The sequence below is a fragment of the Cibotium barometz genome, chromosome 62 (genome assembly GCF_041138505.1).
Source record: "Cibotium barometz isolate CiBa-2024 chromosome 62, ASM4113850v1, whole genome shotgun sequence".
Taxonomy (NCBI): Eukaryota; Viridiplantae; Streptophyta; class Polypodiopsida; order Cyatheales; family Cibotiaceae; genus Cibotium; species Cibotium barometz.
Genome location: NC_141107.1, coordinates 15,366,656 through 15,392,413, shown reverse-complemented (window position 1 = coordinate 15,392,413; position 25,758 = coordinate 15,366,656). Strand labels below are relative to the sequence as shown.

At 46.4% G+C, this 25,758-nt stretch overlaps 1 protein-coding gene across 1 annotated transcript; it reads right to left on the bottom strand.

Annotated features, from left to right (window-relative positions):
• Positions 1 to 295: 295 nt before the first annotated feature.
• On the bottom strand, positions 296 to 24,282 carry LOC147604176 (putative mitochondrial adenine nucleotide transporter BTL3). Its single transcript, XM_086795560.1, has 4 exons — positions 22,838 to 24,282; positions 20,723 to 21,026; positions 20,075 to 20,590; positions 296 to 976 (listed from the first exon to the last, which is right to left on the bottom strand). The coding sequence occupies exons 1-4, from the start codon at positions 23,584 to 23,586 to the stop codon at positions 908 to 910; spliced, it is 1,638 nt and encodes a 545-aa protein (XP_086651686.1). The 5' UTR covers positions 23,587 to 24,282; the 3' UTR covers positions 296 to 907.
• Positions 24,283 to 25,758: the final 1,476 nt, after the last annotated feature.

The following is a 25,758-nucleotide window of genomic DNA, read 5'->3' as shown; positions in this document are numbered from 1 at the left end:
TGTGTGTGTGTGTGTGTGTGTGTGTGTGTGTGTGTGTAATATTGAAAGGGGTTAGAATAGTCAAAAGTGTGTTTTAATGTGTGTGTGTGGGTGTGTGTGGAGGGGGTGTGTGCGTGCTCATGTTGAGAGGGTCGTCGTCGTTTCTGCTGAAGTGTAGGTTTTTGCCAGCTACAACAACGAACATAGTGCATGTTGCTAAAACAGGTGTGCAAATAAGAGCAAGAGCAAGAGCAAGGCAGCAAGCTCATGCCCGTTGGAACTGAACAGATTGTGAAAAATGCTGCAAATAAGAAGATTCGGGAACTTGACCAATCAGAAAAAGCATCACACTATAATGTTAGTACTTGTCACCATTGGTGTCCGATACCCCTCTGCAAATCAGAAGCATTTTTGATACCCTTAACCAGAGTGTAGGACACAATTCTAGGCCTTGAGCCAATAAACAACTGGTTGAACTGAAAACAAAAGTTAACAGCTTGATGTGTTACCAATAATTCTATTGCTTTACAACTCCACATTGCTCACAACTGTGGCCGCACGTACAACTCAGCCTTCCTTCTCACAAATGATATGGCATGTCCGAATCAAAAACTTGACAGCCATCACAAAGCACTACCATAATGCGGGAGCTTAAATAACGGAAAACCAAATTTGGCACAGCCGGCACATGTTCAAATTCAGCATGTCAATGCACGTTGGACAACCCTAAACAGGTCTATCTGTTTCTACTGTACAAGGTTTCAAAAAACTAGACCGATGTACATAATAACAGGCCAATGCAACCAATGCTTTTCTCTTTCTTTGAGGTGAGAGAGAAGCCACATCTTGTCACTTGAAAGTTGGCCACATCCTCTCAAAACAATCCACTTGTGCAGTTTGAGGATCCACATGATTTCAAACAGAACATTTAAGATACTTTCAGAATAGACTTCATAGACTCGTATACCAGGTAGCTCAGAGCAGCTGATGGTAGAACCTACATCAATGACAACCCAAATAAGTTCTCTCTCACCAGTTAAAGACACACAAAAAATTTAAATGTGGTGAATAAGCCACCATGACCTCATTATTGATTGGTTTGCAATGAGGAGAAAAAAGGGCATGCAAGCCAAATGTATTATACAATGGTTCAAAGGATGTCAATGTGCCATGCTTTACAACAACTATCCTTTCAAATTATTACTTTGATGAAAATACTTAAACGAGATTTGATTCCACCACGAAAATACAAACATCTCAGAAAAGTGTTTACACCAATCCATAAATGTTTCTTTCTAATTAATACTTTGCCCGAAAAAGATAAGCCTCTTATGTAAATAAAAATTGGAATGATACTAATTGAAAGCCTCTTCAGCAAATGGCAGTGCCTCCCAAGAGCACATGCAACAATCACTCAGAGGAGAGAAAGGGAAAGAAAGAGAATCAAGAGGAAAAGAAACACGAGAAGGGAGAGGGGAAGAACATGATGGACCATAACAATAATTGAAAAACGATGTGGAGGGGTGAACACCACTTGATTTTGGGGAAACAGTTTTAAGCGCCAGAGGGAAAAACGCATGCAACAACAAACTTTGAAAATGTGAAACAGCTGAAATGGCTAAAATGTTGTATTTTTTGCAAAGGCAGCCCTGTTCTTTTCTTTGTTGTTGGGAGAGAGAGGGTGTGTGTGTGTGTGTGTGTGTGTAATATTGAAAGGGGTTAGAACAGTCAAAAGTGTGTTTTAATGTGTGTGTGTGGGTGTGTGTGGAGGGGGTGTGTGCGTGCTCCTGTTGAGAGGGTCGTCGCCGTTTTTGCTGAAGTGTGGGTTGTCCAATGTCGCCAGCTACAACAATGAACATAGTGCATGTTGCTAAAACAGGTGTGCAAATAAGAGCAAGGTAGCAAGCTCATGCCCGTTGGATCAGAACAAATTGTGAAAAATGCTGCAAAGAAGGATAAGAATGAGAGAGATGCGGAGGGTTGGCAGACCCAAATTTTCTGTCAGACCCCGACCGTCACAGTTCAGAATGTGGACCACAACATCTACCTATCAGAGTAAAGTTTGCTCGTCAAGAGAGATTGATACAGGAAAGCGTTGGGCTGCACTAGTTCAAGGTGGAATGCAAACTTTACAAAATATGCAAGCCGATATTGATATGTATAATCATACATTCCCTACAAATATATATGTATACATATATATATATATATATATATATAAATTGCATGCACATGGGAAAAAATAAACATATTTCGTTAGTGCCTCATAAACAAAGATTCGGGAACCTGACCAATCAGAAAAAGCATCACACTACAACAACAAACACAGTGCATGTTGCTAAAACAGGTGTGCAAATAAGAGCAAGAGCAAGGCAACAAGCTCATGCCCGTTGGAACTGAACAGATTGTGAAAAATGCTGCAAATAAGGATAAGAGTGAGAGAGATGCGGAGGGTTGGCAAACCCAAAATTTCTGTCAGACCCCGACCGTCACAGTTCAGAATGTGGACCAAAACATCTACCTATCAGAGTAAAGTTTTGTTATGTGCATGAAAGATGCCATGGACATTCTCAGATGCTGGTCCAGAAGAAGCAGCCAGATAAAGAGTATGAACCCGATAGAACCAAAAGTTGGAGCACACAGTGTTGATTTGGCAGTAGTGGGGACTTGGAGATGACCTAAAGATGATGTCGGCTGAACCAAAGAAGGACACAGGAGCTGTCGGCTAAGGCGGCTGCAAGCGCATATTCAAGTTGGGATTTATCTCCAGTCGGCTGGCCGACTGCTGGTCGGCGAGTTCCCCAAGCAAAACCAAAGGCCTATAAATAGGCAAAGAGGCTCCTCATTCTATTCATTCACCCCTTTAGGGAGTGGGTCCTTAGGGTCCTAGAGTAGGACAAGATTTTGGGTGTTCACCACCATTGGTACAAGGCAGCCTATGGCTGTAGAAGAGGTACCTTTTTGTACCATATCAATATACTGAATTTCCAGCACATCTCTCTCTCTCTACTCTCTCTCCATATCTGCGTTTTGCATCAGCATGTCTCCAGAAGTGTTTAGGGCTGAAAGAAGACTCCTAGAGCTTCTGCGCGTTACAAGTTCGCTCGTCAAGAGAAGTTGATACAGGAAAGCGTTGGGTTGCACTAGTTCAAGGTGGAATGCAAACTTTATAGAATATGCAAGCAGATATTGATATGGCTTGCACCTCTCAATAAAATGATCATGAAGGCACCTTTCAAATGCATGTCATATGATGTACAAGGTTTAAGCAACTTGAATAAATGGAGGTTAGTCTGGGACTACATACATAGAATGAAGCTAGACATAGTATGTCTTCAAGAACATAAGCAACATGCTTTGGCTCGCCGAACTACATTCTTTGATGGATTGTATATATTATGTTGGTTGTTCTACTTTCTCTAGTGTGTGTTTTCTTGTCAAACAAGAATTGTAGCTGGTAGTTGCTTACAATGATCCAGAAGACAAATTACTCATTGTGCAGTGTATGCTCAATGGTGAGACTTATGAGTTTGCATCTGTTTATGCTTCCACAGTTTTTGCACCAAGAGCTAGAACATCGTCACAATTGCAGCATTACCGTTGGTTGATGATTTCTCTCATATGTGGGGATTTTAATAACTCTCCAACAAGAGATGATAATACTCGGGAAATTCACAAAAGATTGCAAGAAAGAGTTGCTTGGAGACACGCAATAAGTCAATTGGATGCACTTGACATTTGGCTGGGCACATGCCCTAATAAGAAGGGGTATACCTTTCATCATAATCTTATACAACTTACAGAGCAACCCTTGACACATGATATTTGTTGAATGCTGCTTAAATTGATCCTTTTCCATGTAGAATGTGGATGGCTCTATGATCATGCTCAGACAGATCAATGCATGAAAGCGGTCTGTTGCATGCGCAGAAGCCTTGCTGTACTAATCCACAGCCCTAACCATACTTGAGAATATTGATGCTAATTAACTTATGATTAAGACACAGAGGAGAGAGAAGAAGAGAGAGATTAGTGTTCAAGGTTTTCTTGTATTACTATGGTACAAAAAGGTAATTGATGCTTGTACATGATTGAGGCTTGTGGTTAGCCCCATAGGGGTAGATCCTAGCCCTTCTACATGATGTTCTGCTGAATGCTAGATGACTTATGAACGAACTAATGAGTTCCTTTCTGCTGCAAATGACACGATGCTTATATATTTGATATGGGGTGCAGTCGGCCAGCTGAATACTTTGTTGGCCTGTTTGTGGACAAGATATATGCTGAAATTATGCCTTCATGCTGCGCTTACATCCCTCTGCTGCCCACACCTACTGCCAACGTCTGAAGCCCATGGCCTGCTTGCTGTACAAGGCCTTCAGCCAACCGACAGCTATGTGCTGCCTAGTCGACAGGTCCTTGTGACCCCCCATGCTGGACGGGGATGCATATGCTAATGACATTGTGGCTGCTCCTGCTGGCGACACTGTTGATGATGATGATAATGATTCTACTGATGTTGTGGCTGCTAATGATGAGGATGATGCTGATGCTGATGCTGATGGTTCTCCTACTGATGAGGATGACAATGCTTATCCTACTGCAACACTAATCAGGGATTAAGCCAATTCATGCCGAAGATTAGTCATGGCATGGGCATGCACGTGACACAGTCAGCCATAGCTTAGGTTTGCATCAGAAGCATTAGCAAGTGGATTGCATGCCTACGGGCCAGCCAAAAGGCAAACCCATGGCTATAGCATCTTGTAGCAACTTGTTTAGGGGCTGTTTACAGCTCTCGATAGTGTTTAGAGCCAGCGGACAGCATTAGGAGCATGCTATGCTCCAATCGGTCAGCTTACATAGCAACCAGCAGCAAGTCGGGTTTGAATAAGGCAATCGGCCAACATAAAATGTTGGGAAATAAACATATTATGTTACATAAAGTGAAGCGCTAGCATTTAATGCTACGATTAGCATTTTATTGTCCATCTAGAACATGTCAACAACTTTAGCAAGATTCGAACGGGCATCCCAAGAAAGCACAAAGATTTACCGACAAGCATGTGAAGACCTCGATCACTGAAGGGAACAATGTGAAGAAAAGCAAGGCAAAGAAGGGAACAACATGAATAAGAAGCAAGACAAGGAGAAGAAAATTATTGGAAAGATATAAAGGAGTTTTTCCCCATGATAAGTCAAAGTACTCCAATGGAAGCAAGTGTGGTAAAGACCAAGGAAGAGGACGAGAGTAGCTCAGTAGAAGACCAGGGACAAAGGGATACCAAAGAGGCACTAGTAACCGTGTTGGATCCGCAAGTTGAGGTCAACCAAGAGGTGCAATTGTTCGAGCATGCACAGCCACAAACAATTCCAAATTCCATGCGAGTTCCTAAGATTATCATAGCCATCGAAGAGGTGATAGTTTGCCAGGTTCCCACAATTATCTCTGAATCCATTGACAATGAGAAGATAAGTACTTCAGTTTATGAGGTTCTCATGGAGTCTACCATGCCAATAGAGCTTCTAGGGGCAAAGGGGCTAGTTCCATTGCCCACAATGCACAAGGAGATAGTGGTGAAGACACCATATGGGAGATCCAGTCCGTAGTCAAATAGACGGCATGGAGCAAACGCACATCATGAGCATCCCAACTCCAAGTTTAGCAAGAGGAAATGTCACATACACACCTTAATCCGGTGCCACGTAGACATGATTATTCCTTGCAACCGCCTTAAGGGAAAAGTTAGAGGTCGTATATGTGCAGTTTGGAGGGCACAATATGAACACATTTCATGACATTTTTTATGACTTTTTATGGCCCGAAAAGTGAAAACCGACCTGATTACGACTTGCTATCATTTTCCTATATAAAGGCAAATCATGGGTCACTCATAATCATTCAAAGATAGGGATTGCAGAGCCAAGACCAAGGGCATGCAGTCCAACAGTTTGGATCAGCCCAGTACATCTCCAAATCAACGTTTTCCATTAACGCACAGAGGCAGACAGTAAGCATTAGTTCAAGCATAGCATTCATGTTGGGGTAAAGGCATTATGCCCACCCTTATAGTGTGTACAAGCCCATAAGTTTTATAGTACATAGTACACTTAGTACTTTTAATGTACTAAGTGCACTATGTGTACTAGAGCAAATATACATGTGTGATAGGGGAGTCACACACTCATACATTGAGTTGACTTATCCCCACATGTCTCTCTCTCTCTCTCCCTTCTTCTCTGTGTATGTCTCCCACATGAAACCCTAACTCTCTACAGCTGAGCTTTCATAGCTCCCTTCAACTGGTATCAGAGCCTGGAGAAGAAGCGCAAGAAGTCAACGTGCTGGGCGCAGTCTGTGTGTGCAGTGGGCAGCGACTGTGTGTCCCTGCGTTGAACCAGTCGTCACAGGCAGGTGGACGGAAAGAGAAGGAGGCGAGGGCAGCCATTTCTCCTTCAGCAGAGCGGCGGGGTCTTCAACATCATCGTCTCGCTGGAGCGGATGGATAAACACGTGACGTGTCTGGTGCTGGTAAGCGTGTTGCTGGCAGCAAAGTACCCGTTCGCGGGTCTGACGGTGGCGTGGGAGTCAAGGACTCTGCAGTACGCGGTGGTGGTGCCATCACTAGCGGGCGGCGCTCAGCCCACTTTGAGGCTTATGTGGCAAAGGCCACATTTCCTTCTCTTCGTCGTGCTGTGCTGTGCACCTTCTATACCTACCAGCTGCCGTTACCTGCTGTGTACACCGACCAGATCGTGGCCATCGCTTGGAGCATGCTGTCGCCAAGCAGCTCCTCCCTGTCGAAGGTCTACAGGGTAAAGTTGCGAGGTAACCCCCACCTACATGAACGCAGCAAGCCGTACAGCACACGAGTCAGCAAATTTGACGCACCCCCCTTTTTTTCTGCAACAGAAATCAGAAATTTCAGAGGTATTTGCTTCAATTTTTTTTGGGGATTTGCAATTGAGCAGGTACAATCATCAATTGAGCACGTACCGGTGCCAAATTGCTCAAATTTTGAGCAAAATTGGCAAAATTGGTTTACCAGGCCGGACATTGGTCACATTCCGGGTCAATTTGCAGGAAATTGGGTGTCGATATTTGGGGCTTTTGATGTAATTGTGCCATTGGACATTCATACATGCTGAATGATGTGAGCAATCTCACATTCGGGCAAAATTGCAAGAAATTGGAGTGCAAATCAAAGGGCTTTTGTGCCAATTGGGTTGATTTGCATGCAGGCACTGGCATTTGATGCTTTGGGCAATGTGTTGATGCCTGTCAAGCACTCAATGTGCCAGTAAATCAAGGGGCTTTTATGTATTGGATGTATATGTGGCCAGGGGGAAGCATTGTGAAGACTCTGGATGCCTTCATGTGCGTTAATGTACCATGTATGATCAGAAATTGATCTTGAATCAAGGGGCTTTTCAAGATTTTATGCTTGTTGAGCTTGGCAAAGCAGCAGGGAAGACTTTTATGCCTTGAACCCTCAGAAATCCACTTGCAGTCAAGGGGCTTTTGCTCAATTTCTGTCCGGGACTGTTGTATGCAGTGGTGGGGACTGTCAAGGTCTGATTTTCACTCATTTGGACAGCCAGGAGAGCATTTATTGCTACTGTACTTGCTGGTACAGATTTGGTACAACATTGTACAAGTTTTGGCATGGCTGTACATTGATTTGAGTGAGGAAAAGGCTCATTTTCAGCTGCTGTACTTGCCGGTACAGATTTGGTACATCATTGGTGAGCACTTAGTACTGTTGTACAGTACTTTGGAAGGGGAACAGAGTACATTTAAGGTGCTGTCATAAATCTGCAGCAACCAGATTTTGGTGATTTTATCACATTCAGTGGGAGTAGAGTTGCATTCGTGCTTCCGCAGTGGGAGATAAACTTTGGGAGAATAACTGTGAGCATTTTGTGTGCTTTGGTGCAGTGTTTGCACATCTTGCATGGAGTCAGGCATTGACTGTGTCAAAGGTTGCATATTGCTATGGCAACCACAGGTGAGAGCTCTTCATTGCTTCACATCAAGAAGCTTGAAGGCTCACATAATTATGACATTTGGCAAACCCAGTGCTATAATAAGGATCTTGTGTATAAAGCAAAGTTTATACAGCTTCTCTCTCTCTACGCTTTTGCATTTTCTTTCTCAGAGTAGTTCCTCTCTTTTCCGTTGTGCATTCCGACATGGTATCAGAGCCCTAGGTGGCTTGAAGCTTGGAGACAGTGAGAGTTTGAGGGTTTGCTGTTTTTTGGTGCTAATTGGAGAATTTATGGGCTGTTCGAGACGTGGAGAAGCAGGTAGAAGGAGGCCATCATTGCTGGACAGCCACCTTGCATAGTGTTTGCAGCCTCTTCTTCAATATTTTTTTTTCCCACCCACCGTCCCTTCACAAGACCTTGTGAACCCTTGAGATGGCAGATTTGCTTGAGATGGCTGAGAATCGTGTGAAGACCCCACCCTCCCGACATTCCCGGTGGACCGACAGTTGGACGGAACAATTATGGCATATGAAAGGTAATGATGGAGTCTGTCCTAGAGTCTTATGATTTGGCTGATTTCATTGTAGTTGGAGTTCCATGGCCAAAGTTGGAGGAGGGCGAGAGTGGGAGGCTCAAGCACAGTTGTGGGATCGTGTCAATGCCCGTGTGCATTCTGTCATTTTCCTTAATTGCACACACTGAGTGATCAATCACATCAAACACATGACGCTGGCTCGAGGGATTTGGCAGCACTTGGCTTCTTTGTATAACAGGGTATCACCCATGAAGCGGATTTCCTTGGAAGTGCAGATGCGAGTGATGAATCCTGCAAAGTCTTCGACGATGCGGGAGCACATCAACAAACTCCAAGCTCTTCAGCAGGAGGTTCTTCAGGCTGGGGAGGAGATATCTTCAGAGGACATGGCCATCACCTTGCTGTCTCATCTCACCCCTCAGTATTCAGCTTTCTATTCTTCTTTGATTACTAGTGGGAGGCTCAGCACCATCACATGGGAGGAGTTTGTGCCGATGGTTTTGGATCAGAAAGAGCGGTTTACGAACCCTCTACAGGGCGGAGGTTCTGAGGCTTTGACTGGCCAGCGGTCGAAAGGCCACACAACAGCAGCAGTAAGGGCAAAGGGAAGTCTTCACCGGCGAAGTCTTCTCAAAAGAAGCCCGACTCAGAGTGTGATACTTTGAAGGCCGAGCAGGACCTGTAACCATTGTGGCGAGAAAGGTCACTATTGGAGGAAGTGTCCTCAACGGAGTACCGAGAAAAGTGTTGATTCTTCAGTTGCAGCCTGCAGCTGCAAAGTCTCCAGCTTTTGTGCACTTGGAGATTATGGACACAGATGCTTCATCTTCTTCAAGCAGGGAGACAATTCGTCTCACCGCCAAGGATAATCGGAAGTGGATTCTCGATAGTGGTGCTTCCAGGCGCATGACTCCTTCTCGAGAGTTTACAGGATCTTCGACGGCAGACAGGTCACATCCTCATTGGTGACAAATCCACCATCCAGATTCACAATGAGGACATGTTGGAGATCGTTCTCGATGGCAGAGGGGGAAGCATTCCTCCCAGGTTCTTTATGTCCCATCTCTTGGTTTTCATCTTTTGTCAGTGCATGAGGTTTGCAAGACTGGCATGCGGGTGGAGTTTGATGAGCATTTTGTTGCTCTCTGGGACAAAGCAACAGGCCAGGTTGTTTGGGAAGGTGGAGTGGAGAATGGGATCTACAAACTCTCAGCACTCTCTCTTATATGTCCTCACCTAGGTGATTTGTGGCAGTTCCGTCTTGGCCACTTGAATGTGGATACGTTGCGACGGGCTTTTCCAGACCAGATGGCGGATGGCTTGCCAGATGTTGGCAGCATGCAGGGACATTCAAATTCTTGCGTTTGTCAGTCAGAGGAGCCTTTACAGGAGGCCAACTATGCTTTGATGTCTCATATCATTCGAGACAGAGCCCACTTCCGTTGAGGAAGCTCTTTCCAAGGAGACTTGGAGGAAAGCCATGCAAGTGGAACTTGAAGCCATTGAGAAGAAATAACACTTGGGAGTTGGTTCTAAGGCCGTCAAAACGGTCAGTCATTGGTGTCAAGTGGGTCTATAAGACCAAGTATACGTCTGATGGATCAATGGACAAGCACAAGGCCAAACTAGTGGCTAAGGGCTATACTCAGCGGCCTGGCATATCGACTATGAGGATACCTTTGCACCAACAGCGAGGATGACCACGATTCGGACAATTCTTGCCCTTGCCTCTTCTCAACGGTGGCCAGTGTATCAGATGGATGTAAAATCTGTGTTCCTTAATGGTGACTTGCAAGAGGAGGTGTATGTTGAGCAACCCTTTGAGGTTCAAGGATCAAAGGGGATGCTTTACAGGTTACGGAAGGCCTTGTATGGCCTTACACAGGCTCCCAAGGCTAGGAATCAAAAGATTGATTCCTTCTTTCTGCGGAAAGGTTTTCAGAGATCAGTTGCAAATCCTAACCTGTATCTCTTTCGGGAACGCAGTATGGTCACCTTGATTAACCTTTATGTGGATGAACTTATTCTCACCGGTGGTCATGTGTAGCACATAGTTGTGACGAAGGAAGCCTTATCAAAGAAGTTTGAGATGACGGATTTAGGCTTACTCCATTTCTTTTTGGGATTGGAGATTTGGCAAACCCAGAGGGGGTTCTTCATTTCACAGCATCGGTACGTTCATGAGTTGTTGGAGACCTTTGGGATGGCGAACTGCAAGCATATTTCTTCACCGATGGACCCGAATATCAAACTTACGGTTAATGATCCTTGTGAGGAGGTTGATGCCTCCTTGTTTCGGAAGCTTGTCGGTTCATTGATTTGGTTGCTAAACACCAGATTGGACTTGAGCTTTCCAGTGGAGGTGTTGAGCTCATTCATACGGACACCTTTGAAGACTCATTTGGACGCAGGATTGCAGATCTTGCGGTATTTACAGGATACGAAGGATCTTGGACTCTTCTATGTTACTGGAGGGGGAACGAAGGACTGAGTCGGACTCCATGGTTGGAGTGACTCAAATTGGGGAGGAGATCTAGACACAAGGAGATCTACATCAGGCTACGGATTTACCCTTGGCTCAGTAGCTATTTCTTGGAGTAGCAAGAGGCAGCCAACTATTGCCTTGTCTTCTACAGAGGTAGAGTACCGGGCTGCTTGTGGTGCTGCTTGCGAGGTTGTGTGGCTGCGGGGAGGATACTTGGTGAGATTGGAATTCCACAGAAGAAACCCACGGTCATCCAGTGCGATAACCAGAGCTGTATAGCTATTGCTCGGAACCCGGTCTTCCATGCCCGGACCAAGCACATAGAGATACAATATCACTTTGTTCGTGAGAAGATTTTGGCTACTGACATCTTGCTTGTTTATTGTTCAACGGAGGACAATGCGGTAGACCTCTTCACGAAGTCTCTACCTCAAGTGATGCTCCATCAGCACTCCAGCTCACTGGGGTAGGTTCCACATCCAGGAGCTGAGAGGGGGTGTTAGCAGTCATCTCCTGTCTGTACCATATTACTCAGTAGGGAGTGAGGGCCCCTGTTGTGGGTGTGCCCGCCCAGTTAGGAGTAGTCTCCATTTTTCCTCATTTTCCATGGTTTTTCCCCAATTTTGCTAGTCGTGGGGGGCTGCTCAGTGTTGGCCGACTTCTCTCATTGCTGGCCGACGGATGTATTGCTGGCCGACCTATTTTTTTTGCTTGCCGACTGGGTTTTCTCCAGTCGTGGGCTCTTCAAGGGCTATCGGTCTGTTTTGTATTGGCCGACCAGCAGCCCCAGCCCATATATATGTGGGCCTTGCCCCCCCACTTGTTTTTGTACCGGATCTTGTGTATATAGCACAGTTTATACAGCTTCTCTCTCTCTACACTTCTGCGTTGTCTTTCTCACAGCAGTTCCTCTATTTTCAACCGTGCATTCCGACCCTCGCTTGGCTGTCTATACTCTCGTGTGATCTCTATTTTGCTTTCACTTCATATTCACATATTCTCACAAAAGTAAGATTTCTCCACTTCTTCAACCTCCTCCTGCTCGACCTTAATAGGCTCCCTATCGGGTTGAGGATGCTGCTCATGGTCTGATAGGTCATCATTAAAGCCAAGTGTAGGCTCCATAGAGGTAGAAAAGAGAATAGAGAAAGTGGTGCTGAAAGAAAACTGTGTACCAATCCTGGATTTCAGAAAATAAAGAGAGCAAAACACACTTTTAATGCAAGAAAAGATACCAAAAACCACCAATCTACCAATGCTCCACTCACGAAAGATGGAAACCGTGTTGTGAATCCATGCAACAGACCGTCTCCAAAGTTTCGTAATGTTCGGAGTAGAGTAAGATGAGTTAAACACCCCTAGACCAATGTTGTATGCTTAAAGGCAAGAGCCTAGCTCATAAGATTTGGAAGGAGGCAATCATGTGTGCAGATTATGTTTTGAACAGATACCCCACCAAAGCTTTGAACACCTTGACGTTGTATGAGGCTTGGAATGGAAGGAAGCCAATGGTGAATCATATGCATGTGTTTGATTGTTTAGTGTATGCTCTTGTGCCATCTCGCTTGCAACACCGAGACAAGCTTCAGGACAAGGCCATGAAATGCATATTTGTGGGATATAGTCGCAAAAGCAAAGGGTACCGTTTGTATCAGCCTATGACAGGTGATAATTGTCAGTCAAGATATGATATTCGCTGAATACCCAGTGCAGACCTTGTTGGAATGCAAATCGCAGCCCATTATGGGTCCACAAGATGTGTTTGATTCTTTGTTGCCTTTGTTCCAAAGTGGTGCAATGGATTCTAGCCATGTGAATCAGCCTATTGAGGATCAAACACCCCAAAATCATCAGCCTAAATTTCAGCCCATTGATGAGGCAAATATTGATGATGTAGTGGCCAAAGAACAAGTTGCTATCAGGGAGGCCAAAGCAGTCCCAAAATGGCTGTCAGACACTTTGGAGGACAACGAATTGTCCACTCCTCTACCTAGTAGAACAAGATCAGCTACTCACCATGCATAGAGCTCTTTTGTTGATCAGGCGTTCATAGCTCCACCATGCAATGAGGAGCCTGTTTCTTTTAAAGATGCTTCAGAAAGCAAGCATTGGATGGCTGGCATGCAATGGGAAATCAATTCCATTCATAAAAATGGCACTTGGGAGTTATGTGACTTGCCCACATCACTCCAAGTACATTGGACAGCTTCTTTAGTGGTTTCAGTTTGAAGATTGCAAGCCTGTTTCTACACCTGTAGAAACCGGATTCAAGTTTTCACTAGAGAATGCTAGAGAACCATTTAATGCCTCTCTTTATCAGCAGGATATGGGATGCTTAATTTACTTGTGCAATACTCCGCCGGATATTCCATTTGGGGTTTCCCAATCGAGCAGACGTATGCACAGACCTGGCACAAAGCATTGGCAAGCCGTGAAATGTGTCTTTCGTTATCTCAAAGGCACTCAGACATTGGGTCTCTTCTATGGCAGAGGCTTGCCATCTTCCTTGCATGATTTTACAGACAACCATTGGGCTGGTTGTTACGACACAAAAGTGTCCACTAGTGGCCCTTGGTGGATCATACATATCATGGCTCGGCAAGAAACAACCTACTATGCACTTCTAACTATGAAGCTGAATACAGGCCAGCATTTACAGCTACAGGTGAATGTGTATGGCACAGACACCTATTGGCTGATCTATGTGTGGGACAACAGTCTTCAACTCCTATCTACACTGGTAGTCAGAGTGTAGTGGCAGTGCCGAGGAATCCTGTTTTTCATGCTCACACAAAGCACATTGAGGTGCATTATCATTATATTGGGGAAAGGCTCCATGCTAGAGAGATCGGCATGGTGTATGTGTCTACACAAGACAATGTGGTAAATCTGTTTACGAAAGCTCTTTCGAGAGAAAAGTTTGAAGTCTTCAGGAAGGCCTTAGGCTCATTACCGTTTGGGATTGATCTCTTACTCCTTCACATCATTCACTCCAAGGGGGGGGGGGGGGGGAGGGGGTTTGTTACATGTGTTGTGTATACGTCGTGGTGTGAACGGGAGCTTACACACGGGAAATTTTTACCTTCAGCTGGAAAGGGTTTTTTCCCCATGTAACCACTCTTAGCTGGTGGAACTTGAGTACCCTAGAGCATATAGTACAATCACTTCTCATATCTCTTATCTAGAAGAACTATTCCAGCTCTCTTGTGTCTCAAACTGTGTGTGCGCGCGCGTGTGAACCCAACACTTCATAGTTCAATGTACATAAAGATTTCCTTCAGTTACAAGGAAAATTTCACTCTCTCAGAGGCGGGTTTGGTTCCCTCTCATGCTTGATGCACTTCAGAGTTCAGAAACACGTGGTTATGTACTTGCTCGAGTTGTGCTAACACCGAGAGGCTTTGATGCGGCCGTAGATAGAGAGGACAGACGAAAATTTATGATTGGCACTTTGCTCAATGCACTTTGCTCGATGGCAGCACGGCTTCAATCTTGTATCTGACCCATTGGCTGGCGTTTCGGGCTTACCATTGACAATTAGCTTCCCAGGCCTTAGGAAGGAGTACCTTCCTCTTCTCCCAGTGATCGGTGGTGCCATCGGGAGAGTGATGGAGTCCCCCACCCCCCCCACCGCTGCCTCGGCCATCAAGAGGGCAGCTAGGATTCCATCTCTCCGTATCTGTGGCCTCGCCGGAGTAAGTACCGCATTGTACTTCTATTCCTAGCCTCCGAGGGGACCCCATACAACAGTCCATGGAGTATTCTGGCCTCCCAGGCCAATGCTTCATTTGCAGACAAATGGGTCACTTAGCTAGAGCTCGCCTTAGCGGCAGTCCAAGAGACCGCCTCCAGTGGTTCCCCCCCCCCCGGTTCTCGTGTTGACCCTCGCCAGGGGGTAGAGAGAGGGGCAAGCCCTCAGGTGGCAGAGCAACAGGCCCCGACTTAGGGTGACCCAACAGTCGGTGAGTGGTGGACGGTTGGACCGCGCATGGGCTGCCATACGACCACCAGAGCTAAGCGTCGCCGCCGAGCACACCAGGCTGGCAAATCTCAAGAGGATTCGGTTCTATCAAAGCACAATTACGAGCATTTATCCCAGCACGTTCCTGTTGGTGGCACGCCCTCTCCAGCCCCGGAGCAGGCTCCTCTGGCCCCACTAGTATGGCAGCCGATCCCTGTCGAGATTCCCCCCCGGACCCTCAGTGTTCTGAGAGGCCGGCCACCCTCTCTGGCCCCCCGGCGGGCCCCTCCCCCCAGCTTTCTTCTAAGATTGACCCCCCTCCTCTCCACTCATCCGCCCTCTCTCGCCGCCGCCTCCCCCAATCTCATCACCGACTTTACCCGTTGCAGCGCACTCCGCCCCGCTTTATCATCCGAGCCCCCCCCCCCCCCACCCCAGCAGCCCCCAACCTGGTGCGGAGACAACCGGTGGGATCACTCCACTTGATTCACCGATTCTCCAATCCAGTAGAGATCACCATTGTTTCCTCCCTGGTGAGGGCTCTCCCGCCAAAGTCCCCAAGAGGGGCCCCAAGATCCTCGGACAGTCTATGGACTACAGTTTCTTCTGGTGTTTGCCGACAGAAGGGCCTAACATATTTGAGGAGACAATAGCCCCTATTCGAATGTGTGTGGTTTTTCACCCCTCTACGCCATATAATGGCGTCATGATCTTCTCTTTCCCCTTCACTCTAGCCCCGGGGACGGAGTGGGATCCTAAGATAGTGGCAGCTGCCATTCAGGGTCAGGCAGTCAAGCTCTCCCACCATCTCCACGATCTCCGCATCACGGACATTCTCACCCATTTTTGGCCTCTTGGCTAGAATGGAGCTTGGAGGTTCAACCCATCGAGGCCAAGACAGAGAGATGGTAGTATCTAGTCTGGAGGTGCTGCTCTTTGTGTTCATGCATACCTCTGTTGCGGTACCTCTTCCCCCCTCTTACAAATACACATATTGTGATTGATGGAGTCCAGAGCATGCATATGCGCGTGCTCATACAGAGTGGTGTCACATGGAGGACAGGATTACTGCCCACCTGATGCACCTTTGCCCCTGCACGGATTGTGATTATTCCCCATCTAAACCCTCGCCCAAGACTCTTCGAGTGGAGGGCAGTGCCGCATCACATCGAGATTGATATGCGGATTGTTTCATGGAACATTCACGGTTTAGGGCCTCAATGCTTTCAGACACAAGGCGTAGATTGATATGCGGATTGTTTCATGGAACATTCAAGGTTCAGGGGAGCCTTAGTGCTTTCAGAGACGAGGCGAGCTTCAAAGGGCCATAGTGGGGGGACCCATAGACATTCTTTTCCTCCAGGAGCATCATCTCTTAGAGGGGCGCACCCATAGATGCGGGAAGATTCTTCAAGAAGGCAGGAGTCATACTTTCTAGTCCCCATCCTTCGTCCCCTCAGGGACATAGGGAGGGGTGTATATTTATTATTTATGTCAGTGAGCAACTATTTCCGGCCGTGACTTGGCTCAATTGTCATTGTCCCGGGGCGAACACAGTGGATTACCATTACTATTAGAGAGGATAACGTTGGCTTCCTCAACATCTATGCTCCGAACGTTGCTGCAGGTAGAGCCCTCTTCTAGAGCTCAGTACAACAAGCCCTCCCTCGGGCTGACTTTTGGTGCTCGGGCAGTGACTTTTAACACAATAGAAGCGGCAGAGGACGGGCTTGGAGGTGGCACGGCCACAGTTTCAGGAGTAGAGTACTCAGCCTGGGAGGAGATGATTCTCGCAGTCAGGGGACAAGACCCTTGGCATCTTCCAGAGTTTGGGAGTAGCCCTGGGAGCCTCGGCTTTTTGAGATCGGATAGGAGGAGCACCGGCCCCAACCTCTCTATAGAGACTTGACAGGTTTTATGTTGATGAGTGGGCTTGCAGCCGAGGGGATATGATTGGTATTTTAGGTACCACCTTTTCTGATCACGCCCCGGTTATTTTGTCCTTAGAGGATCTCTAGAGGCATGATAGGCATGTGAGCTCGAGGATTCCGGACAGCCTCATTTAGGACCCCGAGATATGCAACAGGATAGAACAGATATGCACAAGATTGGATTTTCTTTTAAGCTCTGCTGCGTGCACATTGGATGAGGTCTTAGGAGAGATCAGTAGTTTCTTGCAGGAGGCAGCCCCAAGCAGACTAGAGGATTTCCGGGAGCAAGAGAGGAGTTTGAGGAGTAGTCTTGCCTCTTTACAACGACTTCAGGAGAGGTCCCCGAATAGCCAGTGGATCGAGAGTCAGCTCGCCGTTGCTCGCAGAGAGATTAGATCCATAGAGGAGAGGACAGGGCCGTCCATTGACACCTTACCTCTTTCTTTTCATCGAGCTGAGGCCATGAGCAATTTTCTCTCTGTCCAAGAGACCGGGCTCCTGGGATTGCGTCTTCCCCTCCGTACGCAGGAGGAGTTGCTTGATTCAGAGTTTGCAGATGACACAGCAACCTTCCATTCCGGAGATGTTGGGAATTTCCAAAGATTCGCGGAGGCGATTGAGATTTCATGCCGCGCATCAGGAGCGCAAATCAACTGGCACAAGTCGTGTGGTTTTTGGGTAGGTTCGGCACCCGCTCCAACTTGAAGACCAGTTGAGGCTTTTCAGTGGATCTCGAGGGGCACCCCAATTCGCTATCTCGGTTGCCAAGTTGGCATTGATATCTCTCCCGAGTAACAGCTTGCTCAGCTTCTTTTGAGTATTCGGAAGAAGCTCTTATACTGGAGCTCAATGAGGCTCTCCCTTGCAAGCAGAGTGGTGGTGGCGAACCCGGTACTTCTAGCCACCATGTGGTACATCCTTCATGCTGGGCCTTTTCTCAGGCATGCATTGACCAAATGCAGCGATTGATCCGGAACTTCTTATGGGCCCGAAGTGATAGGAGGCCAAACAGGGCCAAGGTGGCATGGCGAGTGATCATTCAACCACGGAGCAGAGGGGGGCTTGGCCTCATCGATGCTACTATTCAAAGCCGTGCCCCTCTGGGCAAGTTGATTGTCAAAGGACGACTTCCCGGTGGTGAGCCCTAGAAGGATTTTTTATTGGCCTGGATCTCAGCCTGCACTCCGAGCCTTGGGGGCCCATGGCCGCAGAGTACCTGATGGATCTTCACACAGAGATGCGAGCCCGTGGTTTTAGCCCAGCTTTTGAGGACAGATTTGCAGCCAGTTTACTTCGGGCTTGGGATCATCTCAGGCCAGCCCTCAGACAAACAATACCAGTTGCCTCAGACGAGCGGTTTCGGCAGCCTATGGTCTGGAACCCCTTCATCAATTTACCCAGTGGCCACATGTCAGGGGCCCAACCACATGGTATCTTGGGGGAGCCTTGAGCACGGGACCAGCCAGGTCTCTTGGAGATTGGATTGCACACAAGCAGTTACCCCTAGAGGAGCAGGAGAGAGGCCTGACAGGGATCCAGGGTCGAGATAGGATCAACATCGACATTGACTCACCTATCCCTCAGGCGTGGCTGATGCCTGTTCCAAACCCAACCCCCCCAGTGTGGCTAGGAGTGTTTAACAAACATGATATCCTCGTGGCGGTCCACGGAGCAGATGAGGACAATGGGCTACTCACTTTTTCTATTGGTTCCCAGGGCAGATTAGAGAGATCAGAACCTCCCTTGGAGGATTTCAGAGGCTTCGCCTTGCAGAGGGTGAGGGTGATCCGTTTTCGGGCACGGAAATGGCACATAGATCCAGCACCGGCCAAGGTGACCAGGGAGGGACTATGGCGGCTATGGATTTGGGAGTGCCGACCTCTCACGCGGCTACACTGGGACCCGGGAGAGTGGACTTGGCATGATCCTGCGGATCGGGAGGAGACTCTAGATGCCCCCTTCTTTGCATATACAGCGGGGCTAGGCCACATGATCCAGATGCTTGAGATAGATGGCACACCGGTAGCAACAGCACATTGGCAGTCACAGAGCCTATCACAGCGCTTCCTTTCAGATTTCTGGAAGAGGCTTTGGGACAGCTTTCGACCTAGAAAGATCACACTCTTTCTTTGGCTGATGGCACACAAGAGTTTGGCGGTCGGTACTTGGCTGGCAGTTGGAGGTCGGTTAGCAGCTTGTCCGCGGTGCGGCCACCATCAGGATTCTCAGCGACATTGCCTTTGGGGTTGCCCGAAGGCTCGGCAAATTTGGCAGCGGATTCTCCGCATCTTTGCTATGGACAAGGCATCGACCCGGATCATCACTTGGGGCACTGTCGCTTGGGCCATAGAGGCTAAAATGATCAGGGCTTATGAGGAGGATGGGGGAGTACTAGCCCTTCAAGTCTCTCACCATCGTATTGCAGTAGTACCATTCATAGCCCCTCCTTCAGGTGATTGGCGGCCAAGCTCATGCCAAAGATGGGAGATTTGCAGTAGCATCACAACCTGGCACATTTGGCATGCTAGATGCAGTGAGGCCATCGAGGGTACCCACACTCTGCCGGCTGAGACCATCAGGAGCATATGGCTCGGTATCATTCACACCCTCCGCGGTCAAAGGGGGAAGTTACAGGGAGCTTCTGACCACATTCAGAAGCGGCAGGAAGCCTTCTGGAGACTTTGGAGGCCTGGTGCTTTCCTCATCACAGATAGACGCAGTGACCCCATTTGGCATTAAAAACCACTTATGTGGTTGTTTCCCCCCCCCTCCCTCCCCCTATATGAGATAGCCATCTCCTCACAGAGCGGCCAGCCGGAGGAGGAGCATCTCTTCCCCTTCTGATCTTCCTTCAGTTACTTCCTAGTTTCAGCATCTATCCAATGGTATGCACTCACCTTATAAAATGGACCTTGGATGAGCCTAGTTATTTAAATTGTAAATACACGATTGTAAATACAGGAAAACATAGTAACTCGTAAAACAGAAACAAATCTTATTTTTTTGACAATGAAGCCAGCATTAAAATGTACAAGGATGAACATTCCTGCTTTTGTGCATGCATGATTAACCATTGGAAATTATCATCTCAATCACAAGATCATATGAGATAGGAGCAGAATATTTCAGAAGCAGCCCAGGCAAAAGTAAGTCAGAATGAATCACAGGCAGCTAAGAGAATATATGAAGCAAACCTGGACAGTGCTTGGCACAACACCAGAAAAAAGAGCACTCAATCCGTCGCCTTCTATTATCATTCGAAAGGCTGCTATCAATCCCATATTTGCAGTCGTTTGCTGGAGTTGAAGCTGTCTTCTCACTACCTCAAGTGGATATGTGACAATCTCCGCACAGGCTCCAGCTATTGCACCATATAAAAGAGTTCTCACAGGGCCTAGTTCTAGCTGAGAAGGATTTATCTTACCACTCTCATCAGATACTACGGTAGCACCATCTGCAGTAATGTGTCTCTCTCTCTCAGATTCAATACGCTTCTGCAGTTCTCTCTGCGCCTTCGGTGACTGCAAATATGCTGCTTTGAGAATGTCATAAACCCCATAAAAGACTGCACCAGATGGAACCATGCTCAATAGAGCTGGTAACAAGCCCTTGTATAAAGAAAGGAACCCCTCTCTATGAATCATCTGGTGAAAGCAACCGAGCATTCCCCCTAGTGCTTCACCTCCAGGAGCAATCAGCCGAGTCCTTATCTGCAGGGGCTGCAGCAGATCAATAAACATACCTACAACACACACTACTCCCTAGAGCATATGTGATTTGATACAGAAAATGCACACACCAAAGACAGATAGACACCAAATATAGTCACATGAAAATTTTACCGTGTCAAGGGGAAAACATAATAGAGTGGCAGCAGCACCAGAAGCAGCTCCTGCTGTGAGTCTATCAAAATTTGTAACCTCATCTTTGCCTTGTCTTTCCAGTATCTCCTTACAAAACATATCATAGGTCAAGAAATTTATCGACTTGAATGGAACCATCCTGAGAAGATTTAAAGTATTGCCTTTCCAAAAGCCTCCCAGTCCTTCCGCGACCCAAATTCCTTGCATCACTTGGACCCAGTTGTGCTTAGCTCCCCCAACAATATATTCAAGCTTTAGTCTCTCTAAGGGAGCAACAAAAGTTCTAAAATGACAACCAAACAAATTCATAAGGTGTTGGCATGTACCTACATTAAGAGATGCCCTAAAAACCTCAATTTAATAGGAAAATTAACTCAACATCTAAAATATAAAGATAACAAAGCCATGTTTGAAAGACAAAGTTTGGAACCTTTGCCAATATTTGGAAATACACCAAGAAGCTAAAATCTATTAAACATCCATACATGGAAGCTTTCCACCAAGTGGTGCCCTGTTGAAATCATTTCGCTACACGTTGCTTGCACTAATTGTACATACGCACCCCTTAGACTTAGTAGTTTATGTTGGAAAAAAAGCATTTCCTCAATGCTCCACCCTCATGTTGTTACTATGGGTGACGGCTGTGCTCTATTTTGTATGATATATGTGTACTAGTCACATGAGATGTTGTGGATATGCACCCGGGCACCCTACAGTTCCCAATTTAGTGTCACGTGCAAGCGCGTGCCATGGCTGACCTCCAGAATGAACAGCCTAATCCCTGATTAATCCATCGGTTAGGAAGAAGGCCTTGTTGCATGTTACGATGGTCAACCTATAATCTATTGCATGCTACACCTACACCGGGAAAGATCTCTTCCTTTGCAACAAGCACAGCGAGTTCCACAGGGAATCCGCCAAGACTTTAAGGTTTCGACTGCTGCAATAGACAATGAGGCTAGCCTATTCCCACACACAACCAGGCAGATTTAGAAATGCAGATCTTTTTACAGCCGTGGGTAGAAGGCTTACCTTCGGGCAGATCTCTGCCATAGCTGGACGGGCTCAGAAGAGGGAGCACCATCTCTATGTCAACATCTGCCCTTTGAGCCCGCACCTTTGTGGAGGACTCCAATGTCTTGTCTTCAATCTTTTCTTTAAAACCCATGTATTTTGGTCTCGGCCCTTTACCCTTGTCCCCTCCCTTATTCCTTGCCATGAGCGGTGCCATTTTACCCACCAGACCAACCATAGAACAGCTGCTTACTGGCCCCATGAAGAGACTTTGCTTGGCGTACCATGCACAAGCCTAGCGACCTTGACCAAGGCTGCAAGCCTAAAGCCTGAAGTACTCAAGGTCCAAAGTATGCACGCCTTGAAGAGAAACCCTAACCCTAGCCTGTCACTTCTCACCATTCTTCATACCCTCTTCCTCTCTACCTTTGTTAATGCAAGCAAGGTCGTTTGGTGATTGTTAAGAACACACTGAGGTATAAAGTGAACTCTCAGCCTCTGTATTCCATTTCTCTATCGATAAAGCAATTACTCCACCATAGAAAGAAGGCGCGCGGGCGGGGAGGAGAGAGAGAGAGAGAGAGAGAGAGAATGATGAGGGGGTGAGCTTCCTTACCATTAAAAAGGGGGCCTATCTTCAGCCCTCAATGTGGTGTATAGTGCACAGAAACACATCATTCTTATTTAAGTATTCCTCATGTTCATGAATGTTGTGTTTTCATTTCAATGTTTAATTGAGTCACCACATTATATACTAAAAAGATAACTACTTCCACAAGAAGCCCTGGCAGATGGGATACAATCAGTGAATGAATGAGAATATTTGATTCAAACACTCATTGGAAATCATGACAATTACACTAAGCAAATACAAGATAGATATTACTAATTGATCATTATGCAAATTCAAAATTCCCTCTACGTGATTAGTATGCCAAATGATTTAACCGTGGGAATATGTTCAAACAAAGTCATTACCCTACATGTTCTATTAATGCCCACGAGTGGATAATGCATAAAACAAGGTTCAAGCAAGAAAGGGAATGTGAGAAAGCTAAGTACCATAACAGTACACCGTACCTGGCTACAACGGTCGAAATTGCACCTGCCAATAGGTACTTGCTGATGCTTTGAACCTTCTCTGCACTTGGATGCCTGCCATTCTTCTGGGCTTTTTCTAAACTGTCCAATTCTGGTTCATCTTCTGAACTGCTCTGTGTATCAACCCTAATCTGTTTGGGACTTCCTTCAAATCCTCTACCATTTTCTAGAGCCTGCAAGCTTGCATTCTGTGCCAAAAGATTAGTTGCAGTTGCATCCAAGCGTGATGCCAGGTTTCCTGATCCACCTCTCTGCTTCCCAGAGGGCCTGAGTGTGTTCTTGGACCTCCTGACAAACTGAACAGAAGCCTTCTCAAAGGAGAAGAGTGACCGCAAGACAGTAGTCAATGTGGAGGCTAATAAGCTGCCGGGTGAGACCGAGAGCTGATCATCATGGTTAGTGGGCACGTTCTTGGACTTCATGCTGGCAGACACTGAAAGGAAGGCAAGGGTCGAGAGTGAAGAGAAGGCAGCAGCAACGGGAGAGTGACCGGAAGTAGGCAATGCAAGTAGGAAAGAGCAAAGAGAAGACTTGGTATAAGGAGACAAGAAGACAGAGGGGAAAGAATGGCTGTTGTCATCAAGACTTCCTAGGTAAGGGAGCTCCCAGGAGGGCAGTAAGATCCAGTCTTTAGTTGATGACGTTCTGCAGGTGGGATGCTTCATGTTGCTGTTCTGGCTCTGTGACAGAGATGAAAAAGCTGGGTGGGAAGTGTTGCTTAAAAACATGGTGGAAGAGAGAGAGAGAGGGGTTCTTCTGAGACCATATACAAGAATGTATGCAGATTTCTGTTGAAGAGAAAAAAAAACAGTTAAAAGGGTGATGACCTGATCAAGACAAGGTCTTCCAATCTTTTCCAAGCACCCAGATGTGTAACAGGGCCAACTGAGGTTTCTGAATACAGAGCAATTGGTTACCCCTTCTTGTCAGGAAAATGCATTCCTTTCCTGCCCGAAGTCTCTGGCTATTCGAATAGCAGCTACAGTATAACGGAAGAAGCCAAGGGACATAAGAAGAAAAAAAACACGGAGTACCGTTTGACGCCGATGTTTGACAACAGCTTGCGGCAAAAAGGTCAAAAAGACAGTAAGACTTCCGCCGTAGCCAAAATCTTCGAGATTTTCGGTATGGCCAAGATCTTCAGAGAGCTGAAGAAGACCTTCGAGCTTGAAGAAGGGCGAAAACAGACCAGCTTGAAGAGGAGATCAGATTGCAAGCTGTGCTTAGAGGAATGGAAAGTAGGGTTTCGCCATAGCCAGGAGCTTCGAGCTCGAGAAGAGGGGAAAGCTGGAACAGGATCTGAAGGCTGTGTATGGTTACTATGGTAAGCGGTTGGAATTCGACGGAAACCTGTGCAGTGTGACGGAGCGTCTCTGACGCAGGGGAAACGAAACGGAAAAGGAAAGAAAAAAATGAAAAGAATGGACGGAAGCTTTTTTATAAGAAAGGGGACAAAATGAGTCAAATGGCAGCTTTCAGTTTCCACCACGCAAGCCTACTTGTGGAGTAGACTCCCCTTGGCCCCCCCCCCCCTTTGATATCTTAGGATCTTAACATTTCCACATCCACCTTGCATGGGAAACCCATTAATTAATCGTCTCGCTCATCACATACCTTAGATCTTCTAAAGTCTTTGCAAGATGTTATCTGAGTGAGTCATCTATCATCTTGGCCATGTACATTGTACCCATGCCCTTCTCAAAGTGTTCTTCGATTAGGTGCCTAAAGCCGAAATTAGGTGCCTCAAGCCGAAATCAAGCCAGTTGAAAAATCCATAACTTTTGGTTACTATCTTAATCAAAAGGACCTGCGCCTCAAAAAAAAATTGATGAAGTTTATACATTTTTCATTCCAATTGGTGTTCTCTTCTCTGTGGCTCCCACCTCATTGAAACCCCTGCCCTTCTCCATGTAAGCATCACCTTGACCCTATTAGAGCCTTTTCCCATGGGCTCAATCACTTATGCCTTTTGCATTAATGCAAAATTCTTTGTTGCTCTCCCATGCTAAGTAGGTGAGGTGATCTTAATGTTATACTAACAATTTCTAATTGTGACAAAATCCACACGGTTACCTTTGAGATGGCGAAGTTGCATTCAATGTAAATGGTGAACTAAACAATGCTCGTGAGAAAATGGCAAAGTTGCATTTAATGTAAGTGATGAATTAAACAATGCTCGAGAGAAAATGGCCTTACACACGCCTAATAAGCTCTCTCCTGCTTGGCTCCCAAGGTCAGTAATAGCTAACATTAAGAAGGGATACCAGTCACATTCAAGTGTCGTCAAGGATATAACGTGAGGAGCCCTTTGAAAACGGCTCTACACGGTAGTGAGCTGAAAGGGGCTAAGAGGGAAGTGGATTCCAAACTTTATATAGACTGCGATTAGAGCTTATCATTAATTAGTCCAAGCAAGAACCCCCATACATGAATTAATATGTCAACTAGATCAAGTGAGCATTCCAAAACTTTTCTTCTTGTGGAAGGCCATTCGTCGATTATTGATCCTTTTTTCCTGCGAAGGATGTGTACTGAAGGATTTAATGTTCAAGGGGAGGGCTCCAACCTAAGCTCTCTACTTGAGAGATTTATTGTTTGGGGGTCAGGTACCAACCCACACTCTCTACTTGAGAGCCAACATGCTACACCAACATGCCCCCATTCATGGATTATGGAGAGGTACCAACCCAGGCTCGCTACTTGAGCCAACATGCTACACCAACTTGCCCCATTTGTGGATTATATAGAGATACTATACAAATACGTGTTTTTGCTTATTAATACTATGCCCATAAGTTTTAAGGTTTCAAATAGGTGTTTTTGCTATTTAATACTATGCTCATAAGTTTCAAGGTTTCAAACAAGTGTTTTTGCATTTTAATACTATGCTCATAAGTTTC

Coding starts and splice junctions, on each gene's coding strand:
- LOC147604176 (XM_086795560.1), bottom strand. CDS start 23,586: ATGTTTTTAAGCAACACTTCCCACCCAGCTTTTTCATCTCTGTCACAG. Junction 21,027..22,837: donor ATTTCGACCGTTGTAGCCAG/GTACGGTGTACT, acceptor TTGTCATTTTAG/AACTTTTGTTGCTCCCTTAG. Junction 977..20,074: donor TTGTGCCAAGCACTGTCCAG/GTTTGCTTCATA, acceptor TCATTGATGTAG/GTTCTACCATCAGCTGCTCT.